This window comes from Corvus kubaryi, unplaced genomic scaffold (assembly GCF_017639235.1).
Source record: "Corvus kubaryi isolate FWS band 111438036 unplaced genomic scaffold, C.kubaryi_AGA036_p1.0 split1-37296, whole genome shotgun sequence".
Classification (NCBI taxonomy): domain Eukaryota; kingdom Metazoa; phylum Chordata; class Aves; order Passeriformes; family Corvidae; genus Corvus; species Corvus kubaryi.
The window spans coordinates 11,350,212-11,367,970 of NW_024582075.1; the positions used below are offsets into that span (position 1 = coordinate 11,350,212).

Here is a 17,759-nt window from a genome sequence, read left to right on the forward strand (position 1 = left end):
GCACTTTGTTTCAATTTCTGATTAACATGGCTGCTAAAGCTTTTATACTAATCAGGCTTCCTCCTCTGAAGACCTGCTAAGTCTTTCAAAGAGGTAGCATTTGAGAGCCCTTGAACAGTCGGAAAAATTACTTCAAACAGGTGGAAGTACACATGTTTACACTGTTGAGGAAGATGTTCCAATCCTGAAAAATTCTGTTTGGAGATAGCTCTAGCAGAAACAATTTGGTACTGTTCTAGTGTGGCCTACAGCTAATGGTCACTGTTAGCAGAAAATAAATTTTTCCTCATACTACAAGATGTATCTCTTCTGACTGTTCACATAAACTCACAGAAAATTTCTTTCTGTAAGGACTGTGGCCAGTTATAGGACTTAAACAAGCATAGGTGCTCCTTCTAGCATATCCTAATTTTGAAATGCTTGACTTACGTTATTACATTACGAACTAGGAGAATACCATTTCCTATTTACAAATATAACATTTATTATGACTATAGTCTAGAAATTTTCAAAAGTACAGCTAAGTATATATGTGTGTGCAAATATCAGTAGACAAAGCATGAAATATCACTGAACTGTTTTAAACAGAGGACTAAAGCTGTAGGCTCATTACCTAGCTTTGACAGACCATCAGACTGGCGTAAATTTTTTTTTACCAGGTTGGTTGCCCAAACCCAAAGCTCTCTCAGCTTCATGGACTTACTAACTTCATTATGTGAGTACACTAACATCTCCCTGGCTCTTAAGTAAAGACCAGATTTTATATATAGACACTGAATAGGTGTAAGTAAGCACTATGCAAAATGATCATAGTTTTCACATAGGATAGAATGAAGACTAGCACACATCAAGAATGAAGATTTAAACAGGTGTTTTGCTTACACCTACACCACACAGCAAATTTTTCCTTTAGTCTTGGCAGCAGCACAGGATCCTTTCCTCCTGTGTAGTATTATAACCATTTAAAGAAGCATCTTTAAATCTTTTGAATTACACAAGTATTTTAATTTGCAACCAGATGTCAGCAAATTACCTAATTCCAGGGTGCTTTCTAAAGATGGAAAGCCTTGTACAGACCCATTGTGTGGACAGCAATTTTTATATTTAGTGTAATAAGGCATCCATCTCCCAAAGGGAAGTGTTTAACACACATTTCTTAATCTGAAGGATGAGGAATGTTTCTTGTACAAAAATAAATTATTATTTGAGAATATATGAAATACTCAAAATGCTTTAAAGACTCTTTTATCCTTAATCCTTCTTGTTTAGTTTTCCTAGAAGCCTTGACATAGCTAACCCAAGTCCACTCATTGCAGCTGACCAACTCATCCCATATATTTTTGTTCAAAATCTATAGCCAGCTGTTAAGATTTTCCACTAACTTTGCATTAGAAATAGTTATAGTCACTATATACCTCTGGAAACATTGATGCATTTTTTAAGAGTGAAAAGTGCACACTTTGCAGTTTTTTAATGGCTTGTCAGAATGATTAATGATTCCTCTTGATGGGTTAAAGCAAAATCATAGAATCAGAGAATGGTTTGTGTTGGAAGAAACCTTACAGTTCCTGTAGTTCCACCCCATCTCCTCTCTGCACCCCACTGGCCAGGGACAGCTTCCATTAGACGAGGTTGCTCAAAGCTACATCCAACCGGGTCTTCAACACTTCCAGGAATGGGCATCCACATCTCCCCTGTGCCACCTGTTTCAGTGTCTCACTACCCTCATACAAAAAAATGTCTTCCTAATATCTAAACTACATCTACCCTCTTTCAGTTTAAATCCATTACTCTTTGTCTTGTTGCTACAAGCCCTTGTCAAAAGCCCCTCTTAATCTTTCTTGCAGGCACACTTCATAAACGGTAAGGCTGCTCTGAGGTCTCCCTCGAGCCCTCTCTGCTGCAGCTCTCCAGCCTGTAGGAGAGGTGCTCCAGCCCTCTGACCCCTGAAATGTGTGCAATGACTACTTTTAGCAGTCATAAAATGAGATTAGACATAAATTCTTACCTCTTGCCATTCTGTAGGATACCAGGAGGGTGGGCAGTCAAAGCGATTACAGGCTTGCACGAGCGATGGCTTGGGTTTAGAGCACAACTCATCCGCCAAAATCACTGTCTCGTTGGTCTCTCTTGATAGTAGATGAGAACAGAAGACATCTCGTGTCTCCAAACCAACCCCACAGGTAAGACTGCAAGAGCTCCATTTCCCAATCTCCCATCTGTGAAGGGGTCAGGAGAGAGAATCTTAAGCACAGAAAAAATTCACCTTAATTTTTCTCTTATTATAATGACAGATGGAATGAAGAAACAGTAAATGAATGGGAATTTTCCTTTTCTGATTAATGTCACTCTTGTAGCTGGACGATGAGGCTAAGATGAATATTTGCAGTTCTGCATTTTCATCTCTTGTCAATAGCTCTTGGACTGCAAGTCTCTGGGATTTCTGCAATATCACAGGAAATGTTTTGTGTCCTACAGTAGGAGTTCTTTTGTCTGTTGAAGCATGGACAACGTATTTCAAGACAGAGTAGATTTAATTAGCTGGTTTTCTTCCCCTGTCTTAAACAAAAAATAAAGGAAGATAATGACAAAATTTAATCAAAGGAATGTATAAGTGAAATTCTGAGGACAAATTTCTTTCAGAAGATCAAGCTTTGGTTTTCCTGACTTCTGTGCTGTTGTGATAGGAGGTACTAAGGCCTTGAGAGATGCAACAGGAGAGCAGGGGATCATCTTCAACCCCTGGATGAACACCTGTCACTGAACTAGATCTTCTCTGAACTAGCTATGTAAATCCTGTATCAACAGGATTGTTGATAACTGAATTTCAGTGTTCATCACCTTAAAACCAGATTTCTGCTATTTGAGCTGTACTGAACACAACGCCGAATTCTGTCAGCTAAACACAGAAAATTGTTTAAAGTACTAGGCCTTCCACTCATGTCTCAACTAGGAAGCACTTCAGAGATATATAGAAATGTATACACAAAAAATTAGTCCTACACTCAGAAGGAAAAGATAAGAAAATAGCCTCCCCAACAAACTCACGCGAAACTCTACACTGACCTGGATATACTCCCACACCCAAATTGAAAACATGAAAGCCAGATAGTACCATGTTTTCTAAATCTGAAGAGTAGCCTCATTTCCAGCATGACATTATTTAAACTGATTACTGAGGGAGTAAATTAAAAATTCAGGAAAAGGAAAGCTTAGAGGACCTGTCTTTGAAGACAACAAATCCAGGCAGAAACTTAAAGAGAGTGATTAGGAAGGAGGTTACCCTCAGGCTCCAAACAGGACGGAGGCAGATAATGAAGGAAAGTTATGAAACATGTCAGCAGAATCAAGCAGATTTTATGGAAGAAGCAGAGAAAGACCACTCTGATGCTCCAAAATCTGCAGTCAATGGAAATAGCTCAATGCACGTAAAACACATCATGTGAGCAAACACACTACACAAATAACCATTTAAGATTGTGCTACCCTACTATCACTGAACGATTCTAACATCTTTTCATTTTATAAAGTTATTTTGTGGGCATGTTTCCTCCCTTTCAAGTAACATCTTTAACAAATATAAACTGCTAGCACATAAGAAATTCTTTTTCCTCCCTATAAGATATCCTGGTGGACCAAAGGCACATTGCTCCCCTACTGCGCTCCATCTGCTGGTGACATTCTCTGATTTTACAAAAATCCTGAGCCTCACTGTAAGCACTAACGACACTGTAGTTTGCTTTTAGACAATATTGTTGGTTCTGTTAGTAGCAATGACAACAATCTGTTCTACCCTTTCTAACAATAAATGCTTCTTGCACAGTGAGTTAGGAGTTCCCATGATCATTTTCCAGACCATAATACACTGAAGGACACTGATCTGAATACATATACTGGGAGCTATTTATCAGTGGGACAGGAGTGACATATGGCAGCCAGTTAAACCAAGCTGGAGTATGTTCTCCATATGAATGATCTGGGGGGAGAGATCTTCCCTGCTTTTCCCATGGAACTGTTAGCCAGAATTAATGTGGATATCATCTACCCTTCAGTTTTGGCACAATCTAAAATAAGATATTTGAGTAGGTGGTGAGAAGAAGGCATTTTCTTGCTTCAGAATCTATTTTGATACATGGTTAGCTGCCAGACTTATTTTTTCAAGTGCTGGCAGTAGCTGTTGCCTCCAGCAACATTTTGTTTGTTATTGGTGTAAGTGCAAAATGTTTCTGTTGGCAGTTCACATCTCAGTGGCTAGCAAGCCACATAAACCCTTTGGACATCTTGGCTTCTTCAGAAGAGGGTGTCTGTTTCTTCTTCCAGAAAGAAATGCTGTGTTTCCATAAAGACAAAGGACTTGTTTTTCCAGTGTTTGAAATTTCTGAATATTGCAGGTTGCATCTGTTGCCCTACCCATAACTAACATCGGTTTGTTCACAATTCTTTCCAGCTGCACTAAAGAGGAGATTCCTTAGAGGAGCACACAAACTGTGAGGTCAAATACCTCTTACCCTTGTACTTTTGTAGTCCCAAGAGACTTTTATGGGCTTTCATAGATGGAAAGTAAAGAAAGTAGAATAGAGCAGACACATGTAAAGTGGACTAGGCATGTGCAAATAACTGAACCCATAAACGATATACATGAATTTCAAAGTCCTAAGAAGCACAGAGAAAACCAGTGATAATCTTACAGAAATACAGGGCTGTAGAATTATTTTAAAACAGCTAAAGGTGTTTGCAACACTTTGAACTAATACTATCCTACTATATTTACCTATTAGTTTCTAAAATACTTGTACTGTTGGAGACAATAATCTTACAAAAATATATAATACTGCTTTTTTGTAGTAATGCTGTTTTCCCTTACTGTAGAGTGTAATGAGATGCTAACTGAAGTATGTCTTATTTCATGTGGTACTTGGCTGTGCATTCTTCTATTTTTTCTTCTTCTTCTACTGACTCTCCCAATGCACATGGCATACAAAAGAGAATGTCCTACATGCATCTGTCAATACCAGAATTAAAATTCAAGTAGGCAAGAATCTTACACTTTAAGGGTGAATACAGTAGTTACAGAATCAAGCTAAAGGAACCTCGCACAAGTGGAATTGCTATCTTTGTAAGCTGACTGCGGCTGCTGTTAAGGTATAGATTTTAGGAAAAATCTGCATACTTGCTGGTTTATAGAATAGATGAAAGTCATCTGTTTGGTACTTCCCATATTACTTTCCAGACCCTGGTGAAGGGATTGCATAGTTTTGGTACAAAACATACATTTTCTCCCTTCTCCTTTCTCCTTCACTACTGCCCAAAGCTGTACTAACATGCAATAACAGAGAAACAACCTGTTTTTAGCCTTATTACACAGTTGGAATTTGGTGCATCTATGCTCCTAAACCCCTGGTTTGTCCTAGCTCTAGGTCTATCAGTTCACCAGTTGTCCATCTCCATCTCCTAAATATCTAAGCAGTGGTTATGTCTGTAAGCACAAACTAGACTTTAAAAATATTTCAACTACTGTACTTAATATAAAACAGATTTCAAGATGTTTTCATCCTCTGCAGGATATATATACATAACTCTGCTGATATACATAAAATACATTGAATATTTGAACTGATTGAACAGAAACTATATTAATTCAAAACCACTGAGACATTTAGAGATGGCTAGCGAAGAGGAATGTAAGAGGAAAGAGGCAATTCACAGGGCTGGATGTGTTGAAATGAGTATGTGTCTTTCAATACAGTGATACATGTATTAAAACACTATGCCAGTTTGGGCAAATTTGGAAATATATCCTCTGAGAGAAAGCAGGTTACAACCAGCCCTCCCCCACCAGGTTTGGGAAAAAATGAATTTTCCTTGAAGGAAAGTGAAAGAGATAAAAACTATTTATTTAGCAAACACACAGGAAAAGGATAATAATGCTAAATATTAAAACTCTTGCTCTGCTGAGAGAAACCTGGGAAAATTTCAGAGTCCTTCCGTAGATCTCTCTCTCCCCGTCCTTGGAGCTGGGACAGGGTGCTGGGCCCACCTCCAGGGCCAAGGCCTCAGTGGAAAGTCCTCCCAATGTATTCTGATGTTGAAACAGTCCAGCAGAGAAAAAGGGGAAAAAAAAAGAAGTCCCAGGAAAACAAAAGTTCAACTCTCTGAAGGAAAAGGAGCTGAAAAACTGGCCGAAAGCTGGCTGGAAAGAAAGCAAGCTGGGTGCTTCCTCCCGCTCCCGCCGCTGCTGTTAGCAGCAAGAGAGCTTCATCTGCGTCCTTGAAAACATGAAAACAAACTGAAAACTGCTTTGAAAAAGTACACTTTTCTCTCCCCCCTCTCAGGCTCGGTTTAAAGGCATAGAATGGCACAAAATTAATTTCTGGGCATAGAACAGTGATATGGGATACAACATCATAAAGTCACCCCAAGACAAATACACATGTATGAACATTTTTCAAATGAACATGGAAGAAAACAAGTTCCTACTGGAAGTATATAGGGAGCAGAGGATGGTCCAAAGATACAACTTCTTTCAAGTATCATCAAAATTTCAAAACCAAAACTGACCACAGAAACTTTTAACTTTCCAAATGAATGATTTCCTTCTTCCATAAGGATATCTTAGTAATTTTTTTAGAGTTGGTCAACCATATGGACATATAATGCACATGAAGATAGGCAGATTCAGTAGTTTCTGAAGTAGTTTCAGAATTACCAGGTCTGACTGCTCAAGGCAATGTTTTTCTTTAGGTTTTCTTACACACAGTGCTAAAGGTGTAGTCTGAAAACTACAGACAAAATTTGATGAAAAACCCAGTGAACTGAAACACTGAATTTCTTGCATTTCCAGGAACTAGAAATGAACAAAGTGAATTAGCAATGAATAGATTTTATGAACAGAAAAACACCAGTTAGCAAATTTATTAGCCAGTTCATATTCTGAATTAGACTAACAATCTGTAATCTACAATTATTTTTATGAATTACAATTACTTTTATGACATAACATTCTCCTACTGCTAAAGGACCAATAATAAATTGCAATTTTCCAGAACATTCTCATTAAATAAATTACGCTTATCTAAGCAATGCTTATGCATATACTTAATTCTATGTAAACAAGCAGTTTCCACAATTAATCATGGTCAGTGGGTTTTAAAATGTAAATACTCACAGCTCCGCTGAATAAAAGAAAGAGAACAACTTTGAAGCTCCAATGGCCAAAAAAGGCTCAATAATCTGAAAAACCCAGTTACTGCCACAGGACAATTATTCCATACTATTAATGTAAATCTAAAAATGTTAGGGATTCTCTCAAAAACCAGTTTCACTATGCTATTTGTAATAGGGAAATTATCTTGAAATTACCAGCACACATAGTTAACAAAAATCTTTCCTGTGGTCTTTGAATTAAACTTGGGCATTTGTTATTTGTTATTTCTAAACAGCTTCTGGCTGTTTAGAAAAGTTCCAACACATGACGTGAACATGTAGATCTGTGAAGTTCTATACATCAAATTTTTAATTAGAGATGAACTTTCCTTCTCTCCTTCAATAGAAAAAAAAGGTATCAATATCAAATTTTGCCCCAGCAATTCAGATGAAGAACTAGAGGATCAGGAGAGCAGAATCTTGCTCCTAGCTCTTTACTGAACTCCAGAGGTGAATGAGACCAAAACTGCTGAAACATGCCCTAGCCTGTGAGTATGGGTCCAAATGGAAGACTCAAGTACTGAGCTGGATCATACTGTTCTCCTACCTGTGTCTCAACTTCACATTGACAAAATCACAACAATACTTTTGTGTTGTGGTTTGTTTTTTTTTTTTTTTTTCCCTGAGCTTGGTCTGTGCTTAGGTTGGAATCTTACAGGAGGGATGTTATCTTATTCTGTCTTTCTCTATCAGCTAGCACAATGAGAGTCTCTGCTTGCAAGGAGCTTCAAGGCATTGTCGTGTCATGAATAACAACAGGGACAATAGTGCACTCTTACCTCAGTTTTGAAATGTCCCTCTCATTGCCACAAGAACTGGAGCTCAGACAATACTTCTGCTAGCTAGAGAGAACCAGAAAGTGACACTGGCCAGTAAGCAGCTACTCATGGCAAGACAAGCTGCTAGAATTAGTCGTTGCCCCAGTAGGGCTACAAGGCTTCAGAACAAAACACTCTCGCAACCCCCATAATCAGTCTGGAAAAAGTAAATTATGTAGGTAGAACTTGTAGTCTTGAGCCAAAGCACTATGCAGGCAGCAGCTCTGGATTAGCTCCCATATGCACAGGGAACCTGTATATACCATAAGCGAATGGTAAACCCCAAATCATTTTAAGGTGTTAGGTGTTATGAGAAAATTATCTAGGGATGTAGTTTAATCCTGACAGAGTCCCTTCCAGCACTGTCAAGACAATTGAACATTGCACAGGAAAAGTAAACAATTTTCTAGACAAAGTCCTCCCAAACTAGTTCTAAAAACATGAAATTACTGTCATTTTTATGTGGTTAAACCATATGAAAGTGATACAAAAGAACTCTTCTTATTTCTAAGATAAACATTCATTAGTGTGGAGAAAGGTTTGCCTGGAAGCATCTGACTTAACAGCTGACACCTGCCTGCATAAATACATTCCTCAGTGCACAAGGCCTGTGAGGCAGCTGTGCATATGTGCATACAATAGAATGAGTAAATCACATATTATGTCAATACCGGCTTCCTCTTCTCCTCTGTCAACCAGTGCATCTTCCAATTCGCCATGAAGACTGAGAAGTCTGCACACAGCCCATGTATCTCCTCTCTTCCTTTTCCCTTATCAACCTGGAGCAGTGTTTGTGGTAAAGTTTCCTGTTTCATAGGTGTGAAAGGCTTTCTTGAGGCACATTTAACAGATGTATCTTTGGCTGAGTAAATATGCTCAGTATGACATCTTAAATACCATGTCAGAATGTGATCTTAAGCTCTGAACAGCAGGAAAAGATACTGTCCATTCTGTTTGGGTAGCATACCCTCTTGCAGTGAAGCTACAGGATTAAGATGAGACCTCCCAAGTCAGTTCTTTATAATCAAAGAAGTCTCAAAGAAAGCAGCACAAAAGCCAAGAATTTAATTACAAGTGTTTTTTCATCCAGATGTTAAATGACTCACAGTAAAATCTGACTGCTCCTTTGAAATGAAGTATAAGAGCAAAGACCTCAACCCAGGTGTTTAAGCACAGATCTGAGTTCTCTAGGAAGTGGTCTCCCTACTGCTATGGTTCAATTTGTAGTAGAGCGAACATTACAAATACACATACAATATACACACACCTCAGAATAAAAGTGAGTTTTAACTAAGCTCTGAAAAAGTTAATACTCCCTAAAAAGTAAAAAATGAAATTGCAAAGTACTTTTAAATTGTCACCAGCAAAACCAGAAAAACAATTGAAACTTCGAGTTGTTCAATGCCAGCCTGACAAAATCCATTGTACAGTATCACCACTGTGACAAGGGAGCTGAACAGGCAGGAAAGGTTTCAGGGGGCTGTTGTGCACAAGGGAGAATGAGGTGCTTTCTTCAAAAAGTATCTTCGTCACAAGCGAAGGAAGTCCATTAAAGATACGCAGACAACACACGTAAGCAGATGATCAAAGGCTCAATGAAAGTTCTCTGTCAGGTGACAGAAATGGCCTGCATTCTGCAAACTTACTGATATCAATTAACACTGCAGCTCATTACAGCTGAATGTGGCCTGGAGCCAATATTTATATAACAGAGCCAAACAGAGGAACACAGAGAAGGAACTCAAAGTCTGAGAAGTACAGAGGGTAAATGGAATATGCATCAACTCTACAATCAACAGTTCTGATTGCTAGAGTAACCTTCTGACAGGCTTCAAGCAATATTTAAAATGTTCTGCACTTAAAAAAAGTCTTGCTGTCCCTTGAGTCGGAGGCAGAGAACATCAACTATTCAGGCAGGACAGAAAAGAGAGTTTGTGTTCCTCTGTCAACATTTTGAACAGTGGGAGGTTGTGCAGTAGGTCTTTCACGGGAATTTTGCAGACACAGACAGCTCGAACCACACAGGTACATGAAAAGGCAGCTTCAGGTAAGTGAACTGCTTTGGCAGAGAATTTGTTCAAGGGATTAGCAGACATGCTGGCTACTGAAAAGTGTCTCACACAAGACCTTTATTTTGGATGATGATTCCAGCATTGAGATAATTAATAGCAATGGCTGCCTTTAATGTAACTACACAGACCAGATTAGGTTTGAAAAGATAAATGAATACCAGTTTAGATTTGGGCTTATGTTTAAAGCAGAAACTTCTTATAAGGGCGTTGTTTAATGTATTATGTGAGATACAATGAAAATAGATCCGTGGTAGGCCTTTCAAGAATGAAACAGGAAAAGGCTAAAACAGTGGTTTTCCACCAGTGGTTTTCCACCAGTGAAGGTGGAAAGCTGGTTAAGAAATAATGCAGGGAGGTTTGAGGAATAGAACACAAATTGTAGAAGTTGTACTTGTAATGGGATATGGCAGAAGCTGAATGAGGAGTCCATGGAGCAAACACACACCTTGGGAACTACAGCAGGGTGAGTTTGATCTAATGTACCTTGCCCTAAACCTACACTGAAGTAATGCACTAATTTATGAAATAAATTTCGCACATCAGTCTACATTCTATTGTAAAGAAGCAAAGGAACCACATCCTGGTTTCTGCTCAGGTAGAGTTAATTTATTCTCGGCAGCTGGTCGGATTCAGCATGAGAATAATGTTGATAACACACTGATATTTTGTCTGCTGCTAAGTAGTGTTTATACTAAGTTAAAGACTATTTTAATGTCTCATGCTCTGCCAGTGAGGAAGATCAGAAAAAAAATTTGAAGGAGCAGGACAGGTGACTCAAAGTAGCCAAATGGATATTGGACGCTGTAGAATGTCATGCCTGGTATATAAATTGGAGAAGTTACCTGGAAAGGTGGCTGACTGGGGTGTAGACATGGGGTCTGGCTGGTCAGAAGGTGAGCAATAGTTTTGTGCATCTCTGTTCTTCCTTGTTTGTTTTTCTTTCCCTCTTATTATTATTTTCATTATCATCATGATCATTTTTATTATCTACTATAATTATTGTATGTTATTCATGTTTCAATTATTAAACCCTCCTTCTACCAACATACTAGTTTTAGTTTTGATTCTCCTTCACATTCTACTGAGGTGTGAGGGGGTGAGCGAAAAGCTTTGTGGTGCTTAGCTGCCACCCGGGCTTAAATCACAACAGACAGTTTTACACCCTGCTGCCCATGACAGAGCTGCTTGATTTTGAAGACTCCCTAGCTCTTTTCACACTGCTGCTTTCCATGCAGGACTACATCATAAGCCAACACCTTTTCTTCAGACCTACCTTTATGCCATATGGAAAATATTAAAAACCACAGCTATTCCTTGAAGGAGACATCAACAAGCTTACAGACACCAGAAGACAAAGAAAGAAAAACCTCAGCAGGTGAGGAAGATGTGCAATCAACTTACATAATCTGAAATTCCTTCTAAAACTAAGCTTTTAAAAAATTAGATAGTTGAAAATGGATGTAGATGGCACAGAAATATATACAAAAATCCTGACTTCACAAATTGTAAGATCAATATTCACGAACAATGTGATTTTGTCCCACACAGTAACAAGACTCTCCCTAAATCTAAAGAAGCCTTTGCTGAAATGATAAGGGCAGGAAAGAAGTAAAGAAGATGTCACTGGATTGAATGGACAAAGCAAGCATATTCATGAATGAAAGAGTGTTCAGATAACAGTGAGTGGGTTTCAGAAATTCTCTAGCAAAACTCCAAGTTTTATGAGCAGTACTACCACAAAAACAGCAGATAATATGAGCTTCTTGCTGACCTGGCTGGCAGCATTACAGACATAATATTTTCAACAGGATGAACTGTTCCTGAACTATTTCACCAGAGCACAAGATACAAAAAGACTGTCTCTCAAAATCAGGCATACCAAATGTTTCTATAGTTTTTTTCACAGGGGAAAGACAGAACAGTAGAAGTTAAGAATATATCTATATAGCTATATGGTACTGTGATTGAACTCAGGAAACTCATAATGGCTGCTTATATTCCCTTATGTTCTGCTTTGAGGTTCCTTCCGTGCCCTTCTTGCAACATACTGTTAAAAAAGGCAGTACAAGAATTTTGTTCCAAGGGTGCATCCAGATCCAGTATTTTACATTGAAATTTATATTTATATCTTGCATATTTATATTGAGGGACCTGGCAAATATCATAATGTGGGTCCATGGGAACCTCATGCAGTTTACCAAGACCAAGTGCAAGATGCTGCACATGGGTGTAGCGGGTTCAGCTCATAACCAGGCACAAACACCAATTAAGTGCAGTGGTTTGGTCCAAAATACACAGATCTTACTTTTTTACCTTCTGTGAGATAAGAATTAAGAGAAAGCAAAGCAGGCACAAAACTTAAAAGAATATAAAGAAGTTTATTAACAGACCTAAAAGAAAGGAAAAAAAAAATCATACCACACCTTCAGAACACTTCTCCCCCCACCTTTCTACCTTCTCCCACTGACAATGTAAAAAGACAACCCTTGAGATTTTCAGTCAGTTTACCACTTCTATAGTAACCTTTTTCAGTTCACTTAGGGAGAGGAGTCTCTCTTGCTCATGCTATGGAGAGATCTCCACAAGAAGTTCTCTCATGGCTTCAATGTCACAGCAAGACAGCCACCCAGATTGGTTCTCTGCTCGCATGTGAGAGCTCCTTCCCTCGACTGACAGCTTTCCCCACAACTGTTGTCGAGGGTCCAGTCTTGAGCTAATGGGGTACCATTTTAAGGATGAGCTGTTCAGAAACAAAGGTTCTCTTCACCCATCTCTGGGAGCATCTTAATCTCTACGAACAGAGGCCCTCCCCCTTCCCTGGGAGCAAAAGGGTCCTCAAGGTCCTCATCATCATCTCTAGGAATAGAGGCTCTCCTCCTTCCCTGGGAGCAAAGGGACCTCATCAAATTACAGCTACTGTCATTTGCTTGTTTCAGCATAGGTACTTTGGCTCACAAGTACAGTTTGAACGCTCCAACCCCCCCCATGCTTTCATGAAATTACAACGGGTACTCTGATATATCACAGTCCATCACCACCATAGGTTTACAACAGAATTTCAGCTTCTAAGCATCTCCTCTTTCTCCTTCCTCAGAGTTTGAGCTCTTCCTTCTTCACTGACTTTGGTGTCTCTATGGTGTTTTCTTCACCTTCCCTCTTCCTCAGACTCGGAAGAGGATTAATGTCTGCAGGCTTCATCTGTTCTGGAAGAAACTTACAGCACTAAAAGGGTTAATCTCACCCGGGCCTTGCAGCTGGAATTTGCTTATCGCTGTTGGTCATGTGATCTTTGCCAGGCAGTGGGGCAGGGGCCCCAGACGAACCCTGGCTGCACCATGGACTGCCTGCATGGAGCAGGGGAGAGGTGCCTGCACAGAGCAGGGCTGTGGGGATGGCCAGGGATGGAACAGGGCCGTGCCACAGCCGACCCGGCCAAGCCAAGAAAGGCCCGACCCGGCCCCGCTGGGCCCCCCCCAGTTACCTGTCCCAAGGCCAGAAGCAAGAGAGAGCTTTCCTGGGGTTTGTTCATTCTTAAATGTGGATCACAGAGGTGTGTCAAGCTCTTTAAGTGGCTTAAAAGTTGTCGATATTCAAACTAGCCAGTTGATAAGTTCTGTCAGGTCATAGAGGAAACTGTAAGCACCTCTTTGCAAGCGAACCACTTCTGTAGCTATGCTAACCCATGACAATGGGTCAGGGCAACCCCTGGTACCATCACAGGCTGGGGGATGAATAGATCAGAGCAGCCCTGCCCAGAAGGACTTGGGGGTACTGGTGGAGGAGAGGTAGGACATGACCCAGGAATGAGCACTTGCAGCTCAGAAAGCCAAATGTGTCCTGGGCTGCATCCAAAGTGGCGTGGGCAGCAGGGCCGGGGAGGGGATTCTGCCCTCTGCTCTGCTCTGGTGAGACCCCACCTGCAGTGCTGCATCCAGCTCTGGGGTCCCCAGCACAGGAAGGACATGGACCTGTTGGAGAGAGTCCAGAGGAGGCCACCAAGTTGAATGAAGCACTTCTCCTATGAGGAAAGGCTGAGAGAACTGGGATTGTACAGCCTGGAGAAGTCTTTGGGGTGACCTAATTGCAGCCTTCCCGCACATGAAGGGAGCCTACAAGAAAGATGGAGAGAGATTGTTCACAAGAGCATGCACTGACAGGACAAGGGGAAATGGCTTCAAACTTGAGAGTAGATTTAGATTAGATATTAGGAAGAAATTCTTTACTGTGGTGGTGGTGGGACACTAGCACAGATTTCCCAGAGAAGCTGTGGATGCCCCATCCCTGGAGGTGTTCAAGACCAGGTTGGATGAGACCCTGAGCAACCTGGTCTAGTTGAAGATGTCCCTGCCCATGGCAGGGGTGCTGGAAGTAGATGACCTTAAGGTCCTTCCCAAGCCATTTGATGATTCTATTCTTTTTTACTTTATATTTTGAGATCCTGAAACTGACCAATAATATATTTAGTAGCTCACTCACTCTACTCTATTTAAAGATGGTTTCTTTCACACTGATATTTAGAGACCCAAACATGCAGGTACTACTCACACACAGTGGGGAGGCTCTAAACTCACATTATACCCAACCCCCACTCAAAACAACTATGTTTTAAAGTAGTCACATTTGTGGAAGTATCAAGTGATTCTGACTCAATGGAAAGAAAAATTATATTCAAAGTGTTGGTATCATAAAAGCTAGGATGTACATAGGCAAACTTAAAGGGATTAAAACACTTAGTATCTCCATCCTAACTGCTATATCAACATAAGTTTGTGTGCAGAATCCACAGAGTGGCAACTTAATGCACTTCTCCAAATTCTCCTGAGTGAGAAACTGGCTTCTTAGATCTTGGAGAAAATAATGACTTTAGACAATACAGTTTGCTTCCTCATGGGAAGGGAAATGACCTTGTCTGATGTACCCAAAAATCTTTGTTCAGACCAGAACAATGGAAGCATTATAATTACACAAACTTCCATCCAGTATAGTTACAATAACACAAATCTGTGGATCCACTGGGTGGTAACTAGATACATAGACCTCTGTGTGAGTGCTTCAAGTGTCTCCCAAGGCTGCGAATGACTAAGACCTACCAACAGCTGGTTAGAGTACACAATACATCAGCTTAGTCACAATTCTAATGGGTAGCTGCACACTGAAGATGGAAATTTTCATGGACACAAATAGGTCTTGCTGTGCTTCTGGAGATGTGACAGACCTACTTGGCAGATAGAGAAGTCTTTGTTTAATCAGTCTGACTCCTTTAATATGTACTTAATTCACTCCAAACGGAACGGAAGGGGGGGCACCTTCTCCAATTATTTCACGTGTGAATCTTTCTGATGAGTAACTATGTCACAGAACTGTACAGTATATTTTCAGGAATTAGGGCCATATTTTTATTTTTCTACATATCTTATTTTTTCATCCATAAAGGTATACAGGTGCAAATGTATTGGGTATTCCCCAGACTACTCTTACAAGTTACTTCAGCAATACTGTAAGTGGAAGATAAAATAGTGCTGTTCATTTCACCCCTTTTTAAAGGAAGTGAAGATGCACAGCAAAATCAACCATTTAAAGGACCCTTTAGCTTGTTTCATATGTTAATGCTGAAGTGAAAAAGTAAATCCTGGTCATTATGCTACAAAACATTTGACTTAACTTCATATTTGGCACAAAAGGGAAGACATGCTTTTTTTGCAGCTGTTGGGAAAGCTTTTTTGGGGAATGAAATCCAGCTGTTGAGGCAGTAAATTAGTACCCAAGAAGATTGAGAATAAATTTAGAGAAAAAAATGAGGAGTAGAAGCTAACCTATGAAACACTGGAGTGAGATGTATTTGTTCAAAATACTGAAAAATATCAAGTGGCAGTGAATCCTCAATCCTGGCAAAAGTGAAGAGAAGGGTGGGGAGAAGTAGACTGTATTAAGGTGACTAAACTCAGAAAACTGACTGTGCCACGAAAAAAGGAGGAGTACTTTGTACTCTGCAGAGGAACTCAGTAAGTCCCTAGCATGAGTTAAAGCTAATACTCATCACAAACCAAGCTATAACAAAACTGTACTAGGGCATGGCAAGATTGTTTCAACACAAGCGTGTACTAACTTGGAGAAATTAGTGAACTGGAGATCTGTGTAGAGGAAAATAATCTATCTAGGTATACAGTATTCTGAACAAGAAGTGTGATTTATCCCTCAAAGTAAGAAGGATATATGGTATAAGTTACTAAAAAAAATAATTTGCAATTGCACTCTAATATTTTATGAAGATAGTAGTCTGATGGGAATATAAGCTGAAGTGAAGGAAAATCTCTATTAATGTAATAATATCTAATGAAGGAACCATCTTATTATTTAAAAAGCAAAATGACTGGAGAAGACCTCCGAAATTTTAAACTAGAAGAGCTGGAGGCAGGGTGTGATGGAAGCTCCAGAGCTGCTCCTCTGACCCTCCAAACTTGCAAGTTGCTTTGCTTCGCATTTGAATGTGACACACATGGCTGAAAAGGGTCTCCTTGGGGACTTCACTGTAGCTGTACTTGAGCAAGGGACACTGAGGAGCATGCAGTTACTGCCCCACCACAGGCAACACAACCAGAGAGAAAGGGGAAGAGCAGGCTGTCAGACACATCTTGGACAACCTCTTGAGAGCTGGAAAGGGTGCAAAGCACAAGATTGTATTATAGAAAAGGGGAGGGAAGAGAAATGTTTTTAGGTCACACAGTAATATGTTTTAAGGCTGGGGTGGTATTACAGTAGTGGGGGTAGGCATGCAGGTAACGCAGGCGAATGCATAACAGGGCAGGGCAGCTTGTCTACATGTCCCTGTACAGGCCTGTCTTCAGCACAGTAAACCTAGGCAACAAATTACCTCATGATTCCCTCACCAAGTCCACGACTTCTGTCTAAGACATTTCTCGAACTAAAGGCTTCAAATAAGGGTGAATCTGCCCTGTGTTACAGCATATTCCTTCTAATGTCTGATTCTCCAACCTCTTCCACCACTGGTTCAAGCTGTGGTCTGTGATCCCAGAAGGCTCTGTGGGCTACATCTTAAGAGGCTCTCAAAGACATTCTCAATACACTTCAGCTAAAAATAGACTTAAATGCATCCCATTGAAAAAATTTGTCAGTTGTTTGTGAGGATTTGAAAACCTGTCTGTGTCACAAAGAGACAGTAACACCATCTTTGCCTCATTAATGCTAATTCTAACTTACAACTCTGAAAAAAACCCCCAAACTGCAACATAACAACTGGTATCCCCTGCCAGTATCTGTAGACATAATGACCTGCAGATCTTTTAACTTTTTTCATGAATTAGACAGAGATGCTCTAATATTTCACCCCACCAATGCAAAACACATATGCACTGACACCCTTCCACACAGAGGTCACCTTTAATGGATTAGAGAAAGCTCTGGTCCTTTCACACATATTGAATTAATTTCAGACTCTTGATGGGAGCATGTCTTACACTAAGTCTGACCTATCACCAATCTAATGCATTGAAAAACATGTTGATTTTTTTATCCTTTGTTTTACTTTAGCTGGGAAATAGAGCAAAACAGACGACAATACCACATTCACCAAATTAACATTAAAATAATAACAGGTGATTCATCACACAAACACAAATCAAGCTGACACAGAAAATAAGAAAAAGAA

At 39.9% G+C, this 17,759-nt stretch overlaps 1 protein-coding gene across 3 annotated transcripts in view; it reads right to left on the bottom strand.

Moving 5' to 3' along the window:
* The window catches only part of ADAMTSL1 (ADAMTS like 1), a 415,229-nt gene that overhangs the window by 48,990 nt on the left and 348,480 nt on the right, over positions 1–17,759 (bottom strand). For all 3 annotated transcript variants that reach the window (XM_042013122.1, XM_042013121.1, XM_042013123.1), the window contains one exon: positions 2,009–2,219. In XM_042013122.1, coding sequence (XP_041869056.1) covers positions 2,009–2,219 — 211 coding nt within the window. The remainder of the gene's footprint in view (positions 1–2,008; positions 2,220–17,759) is intronic.